This window comes from Mustelus asterias, chromosome 1 (assembly GCF_964213995.1).
Source record: "Mustelus asterias chromosome 1, sMusAst1.hap1.1, whole genome shotgun sequence".
NCBI classification, from domain to species: Eukaryota; Metazoa; Chordata; class Chondrichthyes; order Carcharhiniformes; family Triakidae; genus Mustelus; species Mustelus asterias.
In genome coordinates, this window is record NC_135801.1 from 174,227,458 (window position 1) to 174,250,226 (window position 22,769).

General features: G+C 45.5%; 1 protein-coding gene across 1 annotated transcript in view; it reads right to left on the bottom strand.

The window, feature by feature from the left end:
* Positions 1–10,955: 10,955 nt before the first annotated feature.
* LOC144500426 (fibroblast growth factor receptor-like 1) overlaps positions 10,956–22,769 on the bottom strand; it is a 58,506-nt gene continuing 46,692 nt past the window's right edge. Inside the window, exon 4 of the mRNA XM_078223319.1 lies at positions 10,956–14,753. Within this exon, the coding sequence (XP_078079445.1) occupies positions 14,323–14,753 (431 nt within the window). The 3' untranslated portion in view covers positions 10,956–14,322. The remainder of the gene's footprint in view (positions 14,754–22,769) is intronic.

Genomic DNA, 22,769 nt, shown 5'->3' on the forward strand with positions numbered 1-22,769 from the left:
CACCACTGGTCACAGACCTCCAGCCGGAAAAAGACCCTTCGACCACTACCCTCTGTCTCCTATGGCCAAGCCAGTTCTCCACCCATCTAGCCACTTCTCCTTGTATCCCATGAGCCTTAACCTTCTTAACCAACCTGCCATGTGGGACTTTGTCAAATGCCTTACTGAAATCCATATAGACGATATCCACGGCCCTTCCTTCATCAACCGTTTTTGTCACTTCCTCAAAAAACTCCACCAAATTTGTAAGGCACGACCTCCCTCTTACAAAACCTTGCTGTCTGTCACTAATGAGATTGTTCCGTTCTAAATGCACATACATCCTGTCTCTAAGAATCCTCTCGAACAACTTCCCTACCACGGACGTCAAGCTCACCGGCCTATAATTTCCTGGGTTATCCCTGCTACACTTCTTAAACAACGGGGCCACATTTGCTATTCTCCAATCCTCAGGGACCTCACCCGTGTCCAAAGAAGCGACAAAGATTTCTGTCAGAGGCCCAGCAATTTCATCTCTCGTCTATAAGATCTCCCTTCAGCCTCCTATGTTCCAGAGAAAAAGGTCCAGGAGGCTTATAAGGAGAGTTATAAGCCTCGCCTTATAACTCAATCCATCAAGTCCCGGTAGCATCCTAGTAAATCTTTTCTGCACTCTTTCTAGTTTAATAATATCCTTTCTATAATAGGGTGACCAGATTGCACACAGTATTCCACGTGTGGCCTTACCAATGTCTTGTACAACTTCAACAAGATGTTCCAACTCCTGTTTGCAATGTTCTGACTGATGAAACCAAGCATGCCAAATGCCTTCTTCACCACTCTGTCCACCTGTGACTCCACTTTCAAGGAGCTATGAACATGTACCCCGAGATCTCTTCTGTAACTCTCCCCAACACCCTACCATTAACTGAATAAGTCCTGCCCTGGTTCAATCTACCAAAATGCATCACCTCGCATTTGTCTAAATTAAACTCCATCTGCCATTCGTCAGCCCACTGGCCCAATTGATCAAGGCCCCGTTGCAATTGGAGATAACTTTCTTCACTGTCCACTAAGCCACCAATCTTGGTGTCATCAGCAAACTTACTCACCATGCCTCCTATATTCCAATCCAAATCCTTAATATAAATGACAAATAACAGTGAGCCCAGCACCGATCCCTGAGGCACACCACTGGTCACAGGCATGGCCAATCAACCTAACCCACACATCTTTGGACTGTGGGAGGAAACTGGAGCACCCAGAGGAAACCCACGCAGACACGGGGAAAACATGCAAATCCCACACAAACAGATGACCGAGGACGGAATTGAACACGAGTCCCTGGCTCTGTGGGGCAGCAATGCTAACCACTGTGCCACCATGCCACCCTTGGAGGTCTGGTGGAGGATTAACTTATACAAAAGTCGACCTGAGGCACACTTACGACCAGATGGAGTTAGATGATGTATCTAGGGAATTCGTAACAATCAACGCCCACAAAGGCTTATATCAATGTACCCACTGCCACTCAGAGTATCTTTGGTCTGTGCCACATTCCAATGTACTATGGAAAGCTTGTTACAGGAACTGCCCAAGGTGGTTGTTTTAAAAATCAGAGGTAAGGTTCAAGAGAGAAAAATGCACATTCCAAGTCCATGGCGTAACATTTTTGGGATTCAGGGTCGATGCTCAAGGACTGCATCCTACAGAGGGGAAGGTCTAGGAGATCTAGGGAGAACCAGCCCCCAAAACCACATCAGAACTAAAACCATTGTTGGGGTTGGTGAATTATGATGGACGATTTATTCCCAACGTGTCCACGTTGCTGGCACCTTTACATGCGCTTCTCAGGAAGTGCCAAAGGTGGCTGATGTTTGGAGTGAACAAGTTAAAATCACATTGCAGTCTTCAAGCCTCTTGATCAGTTTTGATCCTGCGAAAGAAATACTGGTGACCTGTGATGGCTTACCCTATGGAATAGGAGCAGCATTATCCCACAGACCTGAGGCTCATGTAGAAAGATCTATTGCTTTTGAGATCATAGATCATAGATCATAAATCCTACAGTGTAGGAGGAGGCCATTTGGCCCATCGAGTCTGCACCGACCACAATCCCACCCCAGCCCTATCCCCACCACCCCATGCGTTTACCCGAGCTAGATCCCCTGACACTAAGGGGTAATTTTAGCCAATCCACCTAACTCACACATCTTTGGACTGTGGGAGGAAACCAGAACACCCAGAGGAAACCCATGCAGACACGGGGATAATGTGCAAATTCCATGCTAACAGTGACCCAAGCTGGGAATCGAACCCAGGTCCCTGGCGCTGTGAGGCAGCAGTGCTAACCACTGTGCCACCATGCCGCCCAAGAATGCGCACAGACGCTGAGAGGGCCGATTCTCAGATCCAAAAGGAAAGTTTGGTTATTATTTATAGGGTGAAAAAGTTTCATCGGTACATTTATGGATGTCACTTTATGATAATTACTGACCATAACCCACTTGTAAGTTTGTTCAGAGGTCAAAAGCATTCCCCCATCGTTTCAGCAAGGGTTTAATGTTGGGCTCTACTGTTCGTGGCATATGACTATATATTCCAACATAAGTCACAATGCTTTAATCTGCCTTCCTTTGCCACCAAATATTCCACTGTCACCAGTGCCCCAAGAAATTGTACTCGCTTTTAACCTTCTGGACATGTTATTGATATCGGTATGACAAATCAAGTTGCGGACCCAAAGCGACCCTATATTATTGAAAGTCAGATGGATGGTACTTCATGGTTGGCATCACGACAAGTCCAAGTAATTTCAATCTTTCCAAATTCGAAAGAATGAGCTGAATTTGCTGGGCGGCATGATGGCACAGTGGTTAGCAGTGCTGCCTCACAGCGCCAGGGACCCGGGTTCAATTCTCGGCTTGGGTCACTGTCTGTGTGGAGTCTGCACCTTCTCCCCGTGTCTGCATGGGTTTCCTCCGGGTGCTCCGATTTCCTCCCACAGTCCAAAGGTGCACAGGTTAGGTGTATTGGTCATGATAAATTGTCCGTTAGTGTCAGGTAGGGTAAACACATGGGGTTATGGGGCTAGGACCTGGGTGGGATTGTGGTCAGTGCAGAGTCAATGAGCCCAATGGCCTCCTTCTGCACTGTAGGATTCTGTGATTCTATGAATTTTGAGGATGGAGTACTGTTTTGGGGAGCCAGGGTGATCGTTCCTGCTCCTGCTCGGACAACACCATTACAAGATTCTAAACAGGCGCCGGAGTGTGGCAACTGGGGGAATTTCACAGTAACTTCATTGCAGTGTTAATGTAAGCCTACTTGTGACTAATAAATAAATAAACTTTAACTTAACTTTAAGATTTGCAGTGTGCACATCCCGGTGGGATGAAAATGAAAATGTTAGCCTGGAGTTATGTGTGGTGGCCCGGTATCAATAAATACATTAAAGATCTCATTAGACACTGCGACCCGTATCAAATGCAGCAAAGATTACCACCCTCGGTTCCTCTGCACCCATGGGAATGGGAAGGTCAGCTGTGGGTGCGACTCCATGTTGATGTTGCAGGCCCCTTCATGGGTAGCATGTTTCTCCTCATTATTGATGCTCACTCAAATGGATGGTCAGTCATGAGATGAAGACCACGACCTCCTTCACCACAATTTATAAATACGGCAGATGTTTGTCACACGTGGATTGCCTGCAGTGCTGCTCTCTGACAACGTGGCAGCATTCACAAGTGAGGAGTTTCAACAATGCATGCAAACCAATGGAGTTCAGCGTGTTAGAACAGCCCCTTACCACTCACCCTCAAATGGGCTAGCTGAAAAGGTTGTCCAGATTTTAAATCTGCTATGAAATAAACGGCCTTCCGTTTACAACTTCGACTGGCCTGTTTTTTACCAAGGTACAGAACTCCTCATGCCCACCACAGGAGTTGCCCCTGCTGAATTGCTCATTCGAAGACATCTTCGGACAAGACCTGATTTAATTTTTCCAAATTTGGCGGGAGGGTGGAGGCTAAACTCTTACTACACGTAAGAGATATCATGACTCCACCAAGGTTGCGAGGGCTTTTCAGGCCCGTGGCTGACACAGGTTCAGTGCCATACATAGCTGACATAGAAAGGAAGAGAATGAAGAAGCATGTCACCCGCCTGAGAAGAGAACCATGCACAGTAGCAACTGACCAGTCTGTCCCTGCCACGCCTGTTGTGTGTCCCCAGCGACCGCAAGTCGAACTGAATCCATCGATCCTGAGGAGGGGCTGGGTGACGTTCCGGGGGGAGCTGGAGAGGTCAGCTGCACTCAAGTACCTTCGCAAAGTGAAGCCTTCCTGCTCTTGTTCAAAGAGAAGCTACTTTGACAGATGAAGCACCTGCTAAAGAATTACAATGCTCTCAAAGAGTTAAATAAGTCTCCAGACAGACTTACTTCATGGGGCTGTGTTAAGTTTCCCCTGTATAATATTGTTAATAGTGTTGTTTGTTATTGGAAAATATTAATTAAGGAATTAAAGGGGGAGGGATATGGTAGTGTGCCCCTTTAAGGGGTGGGTTATCAAGGATCACATGACCCATCGGATCAGAGAATTATAGAATTCCTACAGTGCACTAGGAGGCCATTCGGCCCATCGAGTCTACATTGACCAAAATCCCACCCAGCCCCTATTCCTGTACCTAACCCCCTGACACTAAGGGACAATTTAGCATGGCCAATCGACCTAACTCGCACATCTTTGGAGTGTGGGAGCAAACCGGAGCACTCAGAGGAAACCCACGCAGACACGGGGAGAATGTGCAAACTCCACGCAGACAGTGACCCGAGGCTGGAAACGAACCGGGGTCCCTGGCGCTGTGAGGCAGCAGTGCTAACCACTGTGCCACCGATCGCAATGAGGCGTGTAGTTTGAGAGTGGGAGCACAGGTTTCACGGCAGTTGGAGCTCGGGAGAGGTGAAGTTCTGAAGCATTCTGATCTCTGTCTTGCAAATAGTTACTTTCCCCCCAAATAAACCCCTGTTTGTTTATCTGCCTTGTTGGTTGTCAGCTCCCTGCAGCTATTACACTCATGAATAGGTCCAGTGGCTTGTCTAGTTAAACAATAACTGTTTATGAATGATACATAACTGTATACACACATATACAGGATGCAGTCCTGACCAGGAACAGTTTTCATACCAACCTCCACTCACTCCTACATTCTGCTACTCCCATGTGACCCTCTACATCATAATGGGTGGGTGCTACTGCTTTTCCCCAGTCTTACATTAACCCTTACAATCCGGAACAACCTACAGGGTCAGGAATTCTTTTCTCATGAGGATGCCAGCAAGGGATGAGGGTTCTGTTTTTGCGCTGCATGATCAAGCAGGATGCCAGGCTGAAGCTGCTTCCCAGATCATGGGGAGGGTTGGGTCCGGGGACACGCTTGCTCCTTTTAGTCAGAAATACGTTCAAAGTGAGCTCATGCTTTCGGACTTACCTGGGCCTTCTCTGGGCAGTCAGCTTCTCCCGCCAATTTCCTGCGGCACGGTGGCACAGTGGTTAGCACTGCTGCCTCACAGCGCCAGGGACCCGGGTTCAATTCCCAGCTTGGGTCACTGTCTGTGTGGGGTTTGCACCTTCTCCCTGTGTCTGCATGAGTTTCCCCCCGGTGCTCCGGTTTCCTCCCACAGTCCAAAGATGTGCAGGTTAGGACAATTGGCCATAGTAAATTGCCCCTTAGCGTCAGGGGGGATTGGCAGAGTAAATACGTGGGGTTAAGGGGATAGGGCCTGGATGGGATTGTGGTCAGTGCAGACTTGATGGGCCGAATGGCTTCCTTCTGCACTGTAGGATTCTATGATTCTACCTCAGTGCCAACGGTGTACTAAGGCTGTGACTCTTGAATCTTAAGTAGGCCACAGCCTGCGTTTAATAAGAGGCTCCCCCAGACATGAAGAACTGGCGCAAATAATAGAATAGTCGGGAACGTGGCAGGATTTCACTTTTTGGGAAAGGGTCAGGTGAAGGGTGGGGGTTGGATTAAAATCAAAGCCAGACAATTAGTGAGAGGAGAGAAATGAATTTCAGCACACCAACACATCCGAATGAAGAACTGTTTATTAAATTCTTTCTTACATTATGAATGATGAAAACTTTAAACTTCACCTTATCTCAGAATTATACTGTGATTGAAATGCAGTGGCTTTATCAGTACCTAAGGAAACAAGCCAAGGATTGGAAGAGTTAACATGAGAAGACTGGTTGCTCTGGGTGTTTTGTACCCATTATACACCGAGGGAAGTCAACGTTGACAGAAAGATGATGTCATTGACAGCGGGACTAATTAATACTTAGCTCATATAAAATGCTGCCAGAGTGAGCCGACAGCTGGAACACAAAGTTGCAAGAGTTTATTTTTCTTTGGGAGGAGTCGTAGACAGGGTGTATACTATATATGGATATATGAACATGTAAATATGTTGGTTCTGCAGAACATGGTCAATCTCCAAATGAATTCGCTCATGCGCTGGAAGACGATTGAACAACGCAATTGGCTAAATGGTTGCCTAAGTGACCGAGAGTTTTATGAAAGATTCAAAGCCAATCATTTACTTCATAACCTGAAAGTGACAAAGTTAGCAATTTTGTGTCCTTGGATTTACATTTTCTGAATGGAATTGTATTTTTAACAGCTCAGGCCTGTGTTGTGGGATGTCACTGGGCACTTAAGACATCAAGGGAACTCATATTTGCTGTGGCTGAAAAAAGAGACATGCTGTGGAAGCTTTTCATTTTGCACTCATCAGGATAGAGACAGGAATGTCAAATTTGAAAGGGAGTAACAATGTATACTGCATGGCAAAAGGGTGCTGAGCAACAAACCAGTATCCTTTTCTCATGCATTATAAATTGTTGCTCCCTTTGAAATTTGGTATTCTTGCATCTGTCCTGATCGGTACAAGATGAAAAGCTTCAACAGCATTTTTCAGCAATACTCAAGTTCGGAACCAACAAGCAACTGTTCATATTTGGTTCCTCTACAACATCAATCTAATTTAGAACTTCAACCTCATCATATTTCTGCACTTTATAAATATGTTACCAGGGAGTTCCTTGATAGCTTTCCTCTATAGATGTTTTCTTTATTGCTGTTGAAGGAGATTGTAATGAGATGCTACAGTCCATTGTCTTCACTCTTGATCAGCTTGAGTTCAATGTTTGATTTTGGAATTGGTTCCTATATGCTTCCACTTTTGTAACTACATTCCTGAGAGTTGAAAGCTATGCCTCTATCAGCAAAAGAATGGAAAGGACTGGATAATGAGTACACAAGGTCAAAAACAGAGAGAGAGAGAGAGAGAAGGCCTGGCTCTGGCAAGTCCCTGGATTGTCATAATAATTTCTCTAAATGAATCACTTACTTCAACACAGATGGAAGGATGAAGAGGAAATTAGACACCCATGGATGTAGATTTGGTGAGAGGGTGTGACATGATACTTTATTCAGGTTGTATAAATCCTGATCCTGTCATGGTTTGTTCAACAGATGCTCAGCAAAGTGTTTCGAAAGCGATTTGCAAAGGTGTTTGAGATAGGAAAACAGGTCAGTAGTGGCACAGCCAAGCTAATTAACAGAGAGAGTCCATCAGCTCAATGGTTTCAAGGTGATGTATAGTTTTACAGGCAACAATACTTCCCACAACATTCAAAATGGAAAGGCAGTAAGGCCCAATGGCTCCAATGGTAAGAGTAATAACCAGCATTGTTCGGGATAGCTGACCATTAGAAAACCTTCAGTTTAAAGTTTATGTATTCGTGTCACAAGTAGGCTTACATTAACACTGCAATGAAGTTACTGCAAAAATCCCCTAGTCGCCACACTCCGGGGCCTGTTCGGGTACACTGAGGGAGAATTTAGCATGGCCAATGCACCAAACCAGCACATCCCTCAAGACTGTGGGAGGAAACCGGAGCACCCGAAGGAAACCCACGCAGACACGGGGAGAACGTGCAGGCTCCGCACAGTGGGCAGAATTCTCTGGCCATGCTGGTCTAAAAGCCGGAAATTCCTGCCCACCTGTCAATGGCTACAAACCGTCTACATTGTCTATAGACTGCTCGCTAAAATTTCAGTGGCAGGCTGGATGAATTCCAGACAGTGACCCAAGTGGGGAATTGAACCCAGGTCCCTGGTGTTGTGAGGCAGCAGTGCCAACCATCATGCCACTGTACCTCCTCCTTCCAAGCGGTAGAAAAGATGAACTATATCAAACAGGTAATATGGTATAGTGCTAAGTTTTTTAAGATGACAGAAGGGAGTCTAGGAGGAACAGAAGCTTTGTGGTAGTCCAGAGAGAGAAGGATGCAAAGGCTTCGGAGTAGTAAAGTTTTCTTGTGAATGATCAGGTCAAACAAGAGGACCAATGGAAAGGTTCTTTTATTTCAACGAATTAAATTTACAGAAAAATAGAGGGAGTTTAAAAAATCTAGCTTTCTCTTGAAGACAATGAGTTTATTATCAGGATGGAGGGGGGCGGAAAGAAGGATTAAAATCATTTGACATCATTGCAAAGGAGTGACTACAGGGGCAGCTGGTTATGTTTCTTTTATAAAGGGTTGCTTTCAGACATTCCAGCAGTTCCAAGTCAGACAAAGAAATTAAGTTTATCCAGGTGCTTCAGATAGATCAAGATGCCAAGTGCAATAGCAAGTTGACCATAGACTTGATTGAACCAAGGTTCCCTACCAGATCAGGAAGAAGGTGAGGAAGGAGGAGTCTTCCAGACCATCATCGGAATATCATCAATTATCAACAATTGGACTGGAGACAGGGGGAAGCGTACTTGAAGTCCGCCCCATTTGGTTCGACTGGCTGCAGTGGGCAGATGATCTGTGATATCATTGATAACAATTATGCATCTGTTTGACATAGGGCGGCATGGTAGCACAGTGGTTATCACTGCTAACTCAGAGCACCAGGGACCCAGGTTCGATTCCCGGCTTGGGTCACTGTCTGTGCAGAGTCTGCACGTTCTCCCTGTGTCAGCGTGGGTCTCCACCAGGTGCTCCAGTTTCCTCCCACAGTCAGAGAGACATGCTGGTTAGGTGCATTGGTCATGCTAAAATCTCCTTCAGTGTACCTGAAGGGTGGCGACTAGGGGACTTTTACGGTAACTTCATTGCAGTGTTAATGTAAGCCTACTTGTGACAGTAATAAAATAAACTTTAAATCACCAAATTCATTTTATGAAGGTGCGGGTTATGGTTCCATGAGCCCTCATTCCCATCTGTACATCATTCAGTGGCAATTCTTCATGTTTGGGCTTGGGATGTCAGGGAATTTAAACTAGATTATTTTTCATGTACAGTGACAATTTTTGCTCTTTACTTTCAAAATAACTTGAAGACCAAACTGACAGAATTTCCAAACGTTTTTCTCCCTCGAAGAGTTGTTCCAGACCTTTAGCTGTATAAACTATGGTGCAAATTTGAAGCATGAATTTTCTCTAATGATTGCATTGATACTGGCAGTGTGAACTATAGCATGTCTAAGATAGCGGGAAATAGGAAGCATAAATTGAAAATAGATGACCCCGGAAGAAAAAGACAGAACAAATCTGGCAAACTGTCAGAGTTCCATGTTTTAGTTTCAAGTTTATTTATTAGTGTCACAAGTAGGCTTACATTACCATTGCAATGAAGTTACTGTGAAAATTCCCTAGTCGCCACACTCAGGCACTTGTTCGGGTACAACGATGGAGAATTTAGCAGGGCCGATGCATCTAACCAGCACATCTTTCAGACTGTGGGAGGAAACCAGAGCACCCGGAGGAAACCCACGCAGACACGGGGAGGACGTGCAGGCTCTGCACAGACAGTGACCCAAGCCGGGAATCAAAACCTGGTCCTCGGCGCTGTGAGGCAGCAGTGCTCGTCACCATGCCACCCTAAAGTAAGACTTACCTCTTGATACAAGACAAGGACTAGCTCCAGTAGTTGAGCATTAAGTTAAATGTAGGCTGTATGTTTACTTTGTTCAGAAACTTATTCTTAAGTGTATTACGATCTGCTAACTGAAAATCTATTAATCCTTATCTTCTGCTTTTTGTATTAGATGTTATAGGATGCTTACTATTTACATGCTGCAGACAAAACATATCTGATGATAGCATACAAAATAATTGACTTCTAAATACTGTGCCACAACTGTATTACTGTTATAAAATTTAAATTGCAAAGTCTGGGAGTTGAGACATGGCAAAAAACCCTGCTTAAGCAGAGTTGATGGCTTGTGTTTAAGCTCTTCAAGGCCAGGCTATAGACCTGACTTTATTTTTCAGAATTACCATTTAAACTAAAATTGTGTTTATTCCAAACATCTTTAACGTGACCAGCGGGTGATTTTATGTTTAGCTTTGTCAAGAGAATCAACTTGAGAATAGCTGCTGAGATTAAAAATGTTATTTGAAGTGATAGTACTCAAAGGATTAGACAAGAGATGTGTCACAAAGTCATGATCATGATGATTTCAGTGTACCCATGCTAAGTTGTGACTTGCACACAATCCTTCTGTTATTGATGCACATTTAGAGGGTGTGAAAGGAACGCTGAACATCAAAGCTACATTTCTGGTCTCTTCTGAGCTAACTAGCATCTCGGGTTGCCTCATTACCACAGAGCATTTGAATATGGTTTTGTTTCTACAATTTAACGCATTTAAAGCTGTCTCCCCGTAAGACAATGGGGTTGTTTGTAATTACATAAATGCAGAATATATTAATTTAATAGATACCACGTCAACTCCCCAGCCATAAATGACATGCTGAGTCGCAAAGGCTTAGATCTGACAGTCTGATTAAAAGTGTACTCATGTCACGATCTTTCAGAATAAAAGGCACTTATATGCCTGCTGTTTGGCTGTGCAGATTAGTTTTTACATTTATTTATTGGTAGGCTTACATTAACACTGCAATGAAGTTACTGTGAAAACCCTCTTGGTGCCACACCCCAGCGCCTGTTCGGGTACACTGAGGCAGAATTTTAGCATGGGGACAGTGGGGGGAAACAGGAGCACTCGGAGGAAATACACACAGACACAGGGAGATCGTGCAGACTCTACACAGACAGTGACCCAAGCCGGAAGTCGAACCCGGGTCCCTGGCGCTGTGAGGAAGCAGTGCTAACCATTGTGCCACCAATTAGGGAACATTCTGCAGTTGTATCTGTTTATGTTTCATATCATTGAAGTTTGCCCATTGCTTTTATTTATTTATTAGTCACAAGTAGGCTTACATTAACACTGCAATGAAGTTACTGTGAAAATCCCCTAGTGGCCACACTCCGGTGCCTGTTCAGGTACACTGAGGGAGAATTTAGCATGGCCAATGCACCCAACCATGCAGACACGGGGAGAACATACAAACTCCACACAGACAGTGACCCAAGTCAGGAATCGAACCCAGGTCCATGGCGCTGTGAGGCAGCAGTGCTTGCCACCGTGTCATCCCCTGGATAAAACCTTTTATAAACAAATCACTAGAATTAATTTTAACTACCAGACACTTTTTTTTTGAAAGAAATGCTATTTAAGAAAAATAGCAGGGATAAGAGATGAAGGTTCACATATCTGCCTCTTAATCAATAGCATTTTTGAAATAGATTTAACAGATTAGATTAAAGAAATGCTGTTATTAACCAGCGTGGCTTGATCAAAGAGAGAGTTTTGATTGGCAAAAAAAACAGACAAGTCTGTGCAGGCAAGAAAGGGCATTGCTTCTGTTGTTGACTTATGGTATGGTATGTGGAACTTCTCACTCACCAGCTATTGTTCCATACTGCTGTTGTGTTACTTTTTCCTACACTCCTTGCCAGGTTTGGGTCAGTTTGGGATTTTTTCACTCTTTTTTGCCAGTAACCTCTTATACCCTTGGCATGAATGACCACGGGCTGATTAATGAGTTCCAAGACTTCACCATAGCTGCGGCTCATGTGCCACGAGCACGTTTTTGAAAAGGTGGTCGAGGAGTAATAAACGCTTCCCAATCCGAAGGTAAAAAACATTTTCAATCAAATTCACCCACCACGAGCAGCACGGACTGAGTTCAGATTCCACAATAAAGTGCTGCTACTGGTGATTAGGCCAGGCTGTAAGTCTGGAATTGTTTTAGTTAGTTCCTTGTTAGTTTTTACAGTGTCTTACACTTACTTTAGTCTTCTAGTAATTTTCCATTGCAATTCAGGCTGATTAGCAATGTGTTTAAATATCTTTTAAGAGACTATAATTGCCACAAGAGGATAATCATAGAATCTTGCAGTGCAGAAAGAGACCATTCGGCCCATCGAGCCTGCACCAACGAGAATCCCACGCAGACCCTATTCCTGAATTTACCTGCCTGACACTAAGAGGCAATTTAACATGGCCAATCAACCTAACTCGCACATTTTTGGAGTGTGGGAGGAAACCGGAGCACCCGGAGGAAACCGGAGCACGCAGACACGGGGAGAACGTGCAGACTCCGCACAGAGAGCGACCCCAAGGTCAGAATGGAAGCCAGGTCCCTGAGCTGTGAGGCGACAGTGCTAACCACCGTGCCACCCACAATCTTTTAGGAAAATAGTGTTTCTCACGGCGTGCAATGACATTAGTCCTTAATGCCATAACATCATCTTCCTAATAAAAATAGCCCTATTTTGGAAATGTTAACAAAGGAATACAAGTCTGCTCAAAACACGACAAATACAAAAGGAAAAGCTGTCGGTAATGATGGGGCGGACTATACAGGATTGTCAATATAAAAATTACCACAAATTTGTCGATTTTGAATTGGGTTGAATATTACACACTGTCTCCCTGCACTTACCAACGGAGGACACGGGGCAATGAACGCTGTGTAGGGTCTCTGTAAAAACTCTGCAACAATTCAGTTTTTCCATTGATCAAATATATTTATCGAAACACCTGTTTTAGAGGAAAATATGATACACTTTTTTTTTCTCAACTTAACAAAATAAATTAAATATACATGACTTTCTGTTTAAAATCTATATAGCTTTACAGCAACAGGAAAAAGGCTTATATCTGTGGTTAGTGTCTCTAATCCACACAAGGCACTACCGAGGTCCTATTTGCTAAAATGTCATTGAAACACGATTGTACAGAACTGAACGGGTGCGATTGCAGGTAAGGGCGGGGTGCACACTGGAGTTGACCAGGAGGGCACTGGGGAGCGTTAGCTTCCTGGACTGTGATTACTTTAATGTTCCCTCTCGGTTATGATAGATGGTTCAATGTCTCCACTCTGGGCGATGGTGAAACAGAGCAGTCCGATCTTCCGCTCCAAGGGCTGAGTAAATATTTCACCAAGACAGTTCATATTAGTTCACATTAGAAGCCTTGCCCCGCTGTTCCTTTCCCTTGTACTGGCAGTGACTGGACAATTCCGCGGGGGTTCATTTCAAGGTCTCCACATTGCCGAGCAGATGTCCATTACAGCATAGACTACACAATTCCAAATATCAAGTCAGCCAGGAACTTAATGGAGACAGCATCTTCCTTTAATACATAAAAGTCAAACCTTTGATTTGGCACTGACCAGTGGTGAAGCCTTTATCAAGCAATGGGGGAATTTTTGTGTGTGTGTAAATGATTGTAAATATAATCTTTGTTTATCCCTGTTCAAGTTCCAGGTAATAGTAATTATTTTTGAAATATATATATATAATATATAAATATTATTTGATGTTGTCGATAAGGTTATCTTTATGTCAAGTGAATTTAACTGCATAGGCCAACTTGTTCTCACAGTATTCAAATATACCTCAAGTAGTTTACATTTTCTTAAAAATATAATTTATGGATACAAAGTAATTGCTCAGTACCTGGGAAATTAGTTTGCCTGGGGCCAAGATGCAATGAGTTGTGCCAAGGATGAGTTGCGTTGCATTTCAGGTTTTTCATTCGGGATTGGATTGTGAGATGATTTGAGTTATTGCAGTTTAAAATTTTTTTTATATAGGCTTGAAGTCAATCTTTTTGGTACGAATTGCTTCTCAGACATCACCGTGAATCACTCGCTGTAACCCAGGTTTTGCTCTGGCTTTCCGAGCGCATTCTCGTTTCCCAGGAATTTCTCGACCGGCTCCATGTGGTCTCCCAAATTCCTGGCCGGTTCCCTGCCAGGCAAGTCGGCCTCCAGTCAGTGCGCTCCTGGCACAGTGTGTGGTGTGGGGCTGACAAGATTGAGTTGCTGGAAGCTTCTTGATGCCACCCCCTGCTCCCCCTCCCTTCCCCTCCCCTTCCCCCACCCCGTTGGAAAATGGAGAACACCCGCGGGAACACCGGGCGGGGGGGCTAACACTGGTAGTGGATGTGCTGATGCTGGTGGACCTTGCCCTCAACGTGGGAGTGCGTGTGGGTGTGGATGTCCGTGTAAATCTTTGGGTACATTTTGGGGGCGGGCAGCGGCGGCGCCATTGGGGGGCCTTGCGCCAGCAGGTGCTGCTGAGCCACGTACTCCTCGTAGTTGATGGGCGTGATGCCCTCCTTGTCCGGCCCTTGCGGCACACAGCCCCGGTCCCTCTGCTGCTGCTGCTGCCGGTGCATCGCGGTTGTTGTCGCTGTGGTGGCCGCCGGGCTGGAGCACGGCTTCTTCTTGGCCTGGCACAGCCAAAGCAGGATGGTCCCGAAGATAAAGATGGCGCCGGCGGGGATGCCGATGATCACGGGCCAGGGCAGGCCGCTGCTGGGAGAGGTGGCCGTAGGTGCTTTCGGGGGCTTGGGGTCTGGCACATCAGGCATCCAGAAGACATCAGGGAAGATAAAAGAGAAAAAGGAAGGGGGGGAGGGAGAGAGAAAGAAAGACAAAACAAAATTAAAACCAAGTGACGAAAATCAGGAACAGATGTACCGCAAATTCTTTCTGTCTTCTCCGACTGCCCGTGTTCTTGTCATGAAACTTAATGTTGCCCGTCAAGGCATAAATCAACTGTTAAATTGTTTACAGGTTTTACATTGGGAATGGCTTGAAGAAATCAATGGCTCTTGTCTCTCAAGAGTATACAGGGAACCAACCAAAAAAGGAGGCTAATTACAGGAGGCCTACTTTTATTTCTGGCTTTAACCATGGATTAAAATAACAACAAGAGGGCTGGAAGTTGAATAACGTTCGCACTTGGGTTTTTAGCACATGTACTTTTCTGCAATAAGGCGCAATGTGAACATCATGCTGTCTAAACGTTTCAAAGGGTGGCCCAGTCAAGAAGATCAGCGTGCCCATTCAGTTCACAACCAAATTGAATAATGCCATGCCTATCTGGAGTGGCTCAATCTGTTTTAACTTATCACCAAATTCAACTAGCTTCTCATCAGAGTGGCATTAAAACTCAGTCTCAATCACTAATCACTGAATCTAATTTGGTCTCGTGACAGCAGAGCCTCAATGAAAATAGAAAGAACTCAAGAGGCCAGTATTAATTCTCTATCTGAACCACTTGGGCAGCACGGTGGCACAGTGGTTAGCACTGCTGCCTCACAGCACCCAGGGCCTGGGTTCGATTCCCAGCTTGGGTCACTGTCTGTGCGGAGTCTGCACGTTCTCCCCGTGTCTGCGTGGGTTTCCTCTGGGTGCTCCGGTTTCCTCCCACAGTCCAAAGATGTGCAGGTTAGGTGCATTGGCCATGCTAAATTCTCCCTCAGTGTACCTGAACAGGCGTGGAGTGTGGCGACAAGGGGATTTTCACAGTAACTTCATTGCAGTGTTAATGTAAGCCTACTTATGACACTAATAAATAAACTTAAATTTGAACAAAATAGGCTTGTGCAATAACTGCAGTCAAATTACTGTGAAAATCCCCTAGTTGCCACACTCCGGCACCTGTTAGAGTGGGAGATAATTAGATAATTATGTTTCTACTTTCTGTTGTCCCTACTAGGCTAGTAGATGCATAGATGGCCACCTTTCAAGATTCTACAGACTCTAGAATGGTTCCTGATGTCACCCCATTATTTAAGAAAGAGGAGAGAGAGAAAACAGGAAACTACAGACCTGTTGGCCTAGAAGTATTTGAGGCCAAAATGTTCTCTGATTTCAAGAAGAAATTAGATAGAGCTCTTGGGGTTAAAGGGATCACAGGATTTAGGGGTAAGGGGGGATTCAGGATATTGAATTCGATGATCAGCCATGGTCATAGAATCATAGAATTCTACAGTGCAGAAAGAGGCCATTCGGTCCATCGAGTCTGCACCAACCACAATCCCACCCAGGCCCTATCCACATATCCCTACATATTTACCCCACTAACCCCTTGAACCTGTGCATCCCAGGAAACTAAGGGGCAATTTAGAATGGCCACTCAACCTAGCCCGCACATCTTTGGACTGTGGGAGGAAACCGGAGCACCCGGAGGAAACCCACGCAGACACAGGGAGAATGTGCAAACTCCACACAGACAGCGACCCGAGTCGGGATTCGAACCCAGGTCCCTGGAGCTGTGAAGCAGCAGTGCTAACCACTGTGCTACCGTGCCGCCCCATAATGGTCATAATGGTCACAATGAATGGCAGAGCAGTCTCGAAGGGCCGAATGGCCTACTCCTGCTTCTAGTTTCTATGGTTCTAGGGAAATTGCTAGAATCAATACTGAATGATGTGATAACAGGACATGTGGAAAACAAAGGTTGGATTGGGCAGAGTCAACCTGGATCTATAAAAGGAAAATCATGTTCAACAAATCTATTGGAGTTGTTTTGAGAATGTAACTAGCAGAACTGATGAGGTGATACCTGTGAATGTGATATATTTAGATTTTTAGAAAGCTTTTGATGAGGTTCCACATAACAGGTTAAGATGCAAAATTAGAGCACACGGGATTGAGGGGAATATACTGGTGTGGATTGAAAACTGACAGAAAACAAGGGGTAGGAATAAATGGGGTGTTTTAAGGTTGGCAGACTGTGACTAGTGGGGTACGGCAAGGACCAATGCTTGGGCCCCAACTATTCACAAGCTATATCAATGACTTGGATGTGGGAATTAAATGTGGCATGAAATAACTTAGCCGCCCAAAAAGAGCTGTTGCAGAACCCAGTCTGGATTTCAGAAAAGCCACTGAAATAACCTCATCACTGGAGAACACAGATAAAGAGGCTCAGCTGCAGGGGGCTTCAGGCAGCAAAGTCCTCCAGCTAGGACGAAGGGCCTCGTGTAATCAGTCCTCAATGGAGAGCTTGTGTAAGCCAGGCGGTAAAGGGCCCCCCTCATAGAATCCCTACAGTGCAGAAGGAGGCCATTCAGCCCATCAAGTCTGCACCGACCACAATCCCATCCAGGCCCTATTCCCGTAACCCCATATATTTACGACTGTGGGAGGAAAACCGAGCACCCGGAGGAAACCCACGCAGACACGGGGAGAATGTGCAAACTCCACATGGACAGTGACCCAAGGCCGGAATTGAACTCGGGTCCCTGGCACTGTGAGGCAGCAGTGCTAACCACTGTGCCACCATGCCGTCCCAGCACTGCGTCACCGTGCTGCCCCATGATACTGAAGCTCTGATAACACCACCAGACTGTGAAGGAAAGGCAGTCACAGCCCCAAGAGTATCCAGAGAACATAATCCAGAAAGATGCGGATGCCAGCCAATAGATTGCTGCAAGTATTGTCAAAGGACAAAGCCAAGTTGAAATTTTAGGAACAGGTAAAACCTGTGCTGCCTAGTGAAGAAGCCAAGACCAGTACCTGAGCATACCATGCAGGTATCCCCTCTCCCAGAGATAGGGTTATTACAACTGAATCACATCATCATGACAAAAGTTGCCCCTATAACGGTAGAATTATTGTTAAATGGCCATCCCTTGAAGATGTAAGTGGACACAGGGGCTACTTTCTCAGAAGATTAAGGAAATTTGGCATGTCAGCTATGACTCTCACCAACTTTTACAGGTGCACTCATAGAAAGCATTCTTTCTGGTTGTATCACAGCTTGGTATAGCTCCTGCTCTGCCCAAGACCGCAAGGAACTACAAAAGGTTGTGAATGTAGCCCAATCCATCACACAAACCAGTCTCCCATCCATTGACTCTGTCTACACTTCCCGCTGCCTCGGCAAAGCAGCCAGCATAATCAAGGACCCCACACACCCTGAACATTCTCTCTTCCACCTTCTTCTGTCGGGAGAAAGATACAAAAGTCTGAGGTCACGTACCAACTGACTCAAGAACAGCTTCTTCCCTGCTGCTGTCCGACTTTTGAATGGACCTACCTTGCATTAAGTTGATCTTTCTCTACACCCTAGCTATGACTGTAACACTACATTCTGCACTCTCTCGTTTCCTTCTCTATGAATGATATGCTTTGTCTGTATAACACGCAAGAAACAATACTTTTCACTGTCTGTTAATACATGTGACAATAATAAATCAAATCAAATCAAATCAGTCTCCATTATTGGAAAACAGACATACAAGACCCAAACTGAAAATTCTCAAAATTGTACTTCAATCCTTTCACAGCCTCACTCCTCCCTCTCTCAGTAACATTGTACAGCCTACAACCCTCCAAGATCCCTGTGCCCCCCCCCCCCCCCCCCCAATTATGGCCTCTTGCACACGCACCCTAACCACCCCTAGGTGAGTCTCCCAATCAGGGAGAACCTCCCTCGGTTCCTTCAGGAATGTAGTCATAGCAACTGGATGAGTGGTGGAGGAAGTTGCAAAGGATGCTGGTTCAAATTTCAGTGTCAGTGGTGACCAGATCGGTTTACTTTCCTGCTCCTGGTTCGGATAGAATCCAACATAAATACACTTGCACAATATTGTGCAAACAATGAAGCTCATGCAGCCGTCAGCTATATGCAAGAATCAGAAGAGCTAGCCAGGGGTTGGAGGTCATCAACTGTCCTGGCTAATATTTATCCAGGTGTGTATTGGATCGGCACCTATTACAGAGTAAGTTTCTGCCTAAATTTCCACTAACTAGAGGGAGCTTGCTGCTGCAAATGGGGAAAATTCAGACCATATTATGGCAGGAACATCAGGCGAGGATTGTGTTTATGGGAAGGGCCGGAATTCCAAAGATCCGCTTTCTGAAAGGCTCGGTTGAGGTCTGAAATATACAGGTTGTCTTTATGTCAAGTGAATTTAACTGCATAGGCCAACTTGTTCTCACAGTATTCAAATATACCTCAAGTAGTTTACATTTTCTTAAAAATATAATTTATGGATACAAAGTAATTGCTCAGTACCTGGGAAATTAGTTTGCCTGGGGCCAAGATGCAATGAGGAAAGGGCAAGTGCCCCTTGCTGGTATCTACTTCCAAAAGTAGAACCAACAGACCTTTTCCTAACAGTCCCAGCGACCTCAACCACCCCACATCCCGTGGGAAGCAGGAGTGCCACTCAGTCCCACCTGAAAACCATCATTTGTATGTGGCGGTTGTTGAATGGAAAGCTGGCAGCATTCCTGCTCAGCCAGAGGGTGGAGAATCCAAATTCTGCGATGGGAAGTGGGGGCTCCCAGCTCTCAGGAAGAGCGATTTGATAATGACAGGATGATCTATGAGGTTGCTGATGTTGATTGAGGGATAAATATTAGCCAGGACAGTTGGTGACCTCCAATCCCTGGCTAGCTCTTCTGATTCTTGCATATAGCTGACGGCTGCATGAGCTTCATTGTTTGCACAATATTGTGCAAGTGTATTTATGTTGGATTCTATCCAAACCAGGAGCAGGAAAGTAAACCGATCTGGTCACCACTGACACTGAAATTCGAACCAGCATCCTTTGCAACTTCCTCCACCACTCATCCAGTTGCCATGACTACGTTCCTAAAGGAACTGAGGAGGTTGTCCCTGATTGGAAGATTCACCAGATCTATTAGGAGGCTTGGGGGGTGAGGGGGGGCGGGTGGGGGAGCGGTCACGTGTATGGCAAACTACCTCATTGGACATGAAGTGCTTTGGGACATCCTGAAGTCGTGAGAGGAAGGAAAACTTGCATCTGCTCTTTGATGGCCACCTGAGAAGGTAGACAAGGCCTCAGGTTAAAATCTCACCCATAAGACTACACAGCCCTCCCTTAGACACTGGAGTGTCAGCCGAGACTTTTGTGTTTATGTCCTGGAGTGGAGATGCTTTGGGAAAACCCACAGCCCTTGGTCAGGGGCAGGTGTGCTATCAACTGAGCCACCTAAAGAGGCATTCCTTCTTTCCTTCATGTTGTTAAGTTAGGTTTATTTATTAGTCACAAGTAGGCTTACATTAACACTGCAATGAAGTTATTGTGAAATTCCCCTAATCGCCACACTCTGGGGCCTGTTCGGGTCAATGCATCTAACCAGCACGTCTTTCAGACTGTGGGAGAAAACGGGAGCACCCGGAGGAAACCCACGCAGACAGGGGGAGAACGTGCAAACTCCACACAGAGAGTGACCCAAGCCGGGAAAGAACCCGGGTCCCTGGAGCTGTGGATAATTAATCCACAACTGGCAGTGCAGTGCCAGTTGTGGATTAATTATTCAAGATATGATTTATCACTTTCCTAAGATGCGGGAGGCAGCAATACATTCCAAAGTGATCTGGAGAGTTTGCTCCTCTTTCTGAGAATGGATGGATTTACCATCATGCTTCTACCATAGGTGGCACGGAGGCACAGTGGTTAGCACTGCTGCTTCACAGCGCCAGGGACCCGGGTTCGATTCCCGGCTTGGGTCACTGTCTGTGTGGAGTCTGCGCATTCTCCCCGTGTCTGCGTGGGTTTCCTCCGGGTGCTCCGGTTTCCTCCACAGTCCAAAAGACGTGCTGGTTAGGTGCATTGCACATGCTAAATTCTCCCTCAGTGTACCCAAACAGGTGCCGGAGTGTAGCAACTAGGGGATTTTCACAGTAACTTCATTGCAGTGTTAATGTAAGCCTACTTGTGACAACAATAAATAAATAATATAGGCCAAGTGTCGTGATGGTACATCAGACTGATTCCTGGGATGGTAGAGTTGTTGTATGAGGGGAGATTGGGTCGACTAGACCTGTATTTCCTGGGGGAGAGAAGAATGAGAGCGGATCTCATTCAAATATATAAAATTCTGACAGGGCTGGACAGAGTGAATGCAGCGATGACGTTTCTTCTGGCTGTTGGAGTGGGGCAGGGGTTCTAGAACAAGAGGTCACGGTCTCAGGATGCTGGGTAGGTCATTTAGGACTGAGATGTTCACTCCGAGGTGATGAACTTGTGGAATTCTCTACTACAGAAGGCTGTAGAGTCCAATGATGGGCAGGTTAGGTTGACTGGCTATGCTAAATTGACCGTAGTTTCAGGGGGATTAGCAGGGCAAATATGTGGGGTTACGGGGATAGAGCCTGGGTGAGGTTGTGGTTGGTACAGACTCGATAGGCTGAATGACCTTCTTATGCACTGTCGGAATTCTATGAAGTCACTGAATATACTTAAGAAAGAAATAGATAGATTTCTAGACACTAGAGCTATCAAGGGGAATGGGGAGAGAGCGGCTGTATGGCATTGAAATAAAGGGTCAGGCATTATCACATTGAATGGCAGAGCAGGCTCAATAGGCCAAATGGCCGACTCCTGCTCCTGAAGCAGCCTTTCTGCAGATTATCTGCTTTCCAGCTGATGAGTTGTCACTGTCTGAATGTGGAATTTAGACAGAAAATAAAGCATTGGACAAAGACAAATATGGTCAAACAGTTTTTTTATTGTGCCACGGGGTCCAGAAAATTTCTGTGTGCTTTTTATTTTATTTGCTAAAGTGGAAAAATTGCATTCCAAGGTTGTTTTCTCAGGACCGAATTTTGATTGTGTTGATGGATGATTATCACTGCGACTGAACCTGTGTTTGGTGTTGGCTGGATAGTTGAGGTGCGGCCCCTGTTTGCAAAGGGGGAAACTCCTGGACCACCAGATCCAGGGTGGGTGACATGGACCACACTACTTTGCCCATGCAGCTGGCCAAGCCAACCAGGGTGATTTATTACCTGGCGGTCCACCCATCACTGGTGGAACGTGCCGGAAGACAGTGTCTAACACCGTATCCAACCTTTGCACATCAGCATGCCTACGAGCTAGATTGTAAAACGCATCTGTCAAGCTACCAATTAACTTAGGCAAGCCGGACTGAATAATAGCAAAAGGCTTCTCATGTTCTTCCACTGAATCTGTGGGATGTGTCCCCTCTGTCTCTACTGATGACTGAAGCCTGGATCTATTGGATTGCACACTGCCTCTTGTTGCTGGCAGTTCCGCTGAGCCATCTGACAGGTTACTGTCGCCATTTGAGGTGTCAGGGTAAGTGCTGGGCCTAGTGTCATTGCTCACATCTGAGATATTGGCATGGGGATCAAGATTAAGACTGCCATCTGTGGGAAAGAACCAGCACACTATTAGGATTGCTGAGACAGTGTCTATGAAATGATTACGTTGACAGTGGATTGGTAGAATTTTACACGATAAACGGTGGCGATTCAGCCTCTCTGAAAACACTGACCCGTTTCAACCCATTCCCTTGTCCCAAAGCTCTCCATGTCTTCCTTCTTCAACTATTGCTCCACATCCCTCTTAAAATCTGTGTTAAATTCTGTTCCCACGATTGGCATTCCTGTGCAGAAACTGCTTCCAGTCCATTTCCAGACGCCAAATGCTACTCAATTGTCCATAGGCCTGATCACACAGCTACAAGTCACATCACTCATTCATTCAGATAACATGGATGTGTTGCCGGCACTTTCTGTACTATTGGTTGACAGCTTGCCTAAAGGGGGTGTCAATTTTGTGTGATCCTGATGCGACTT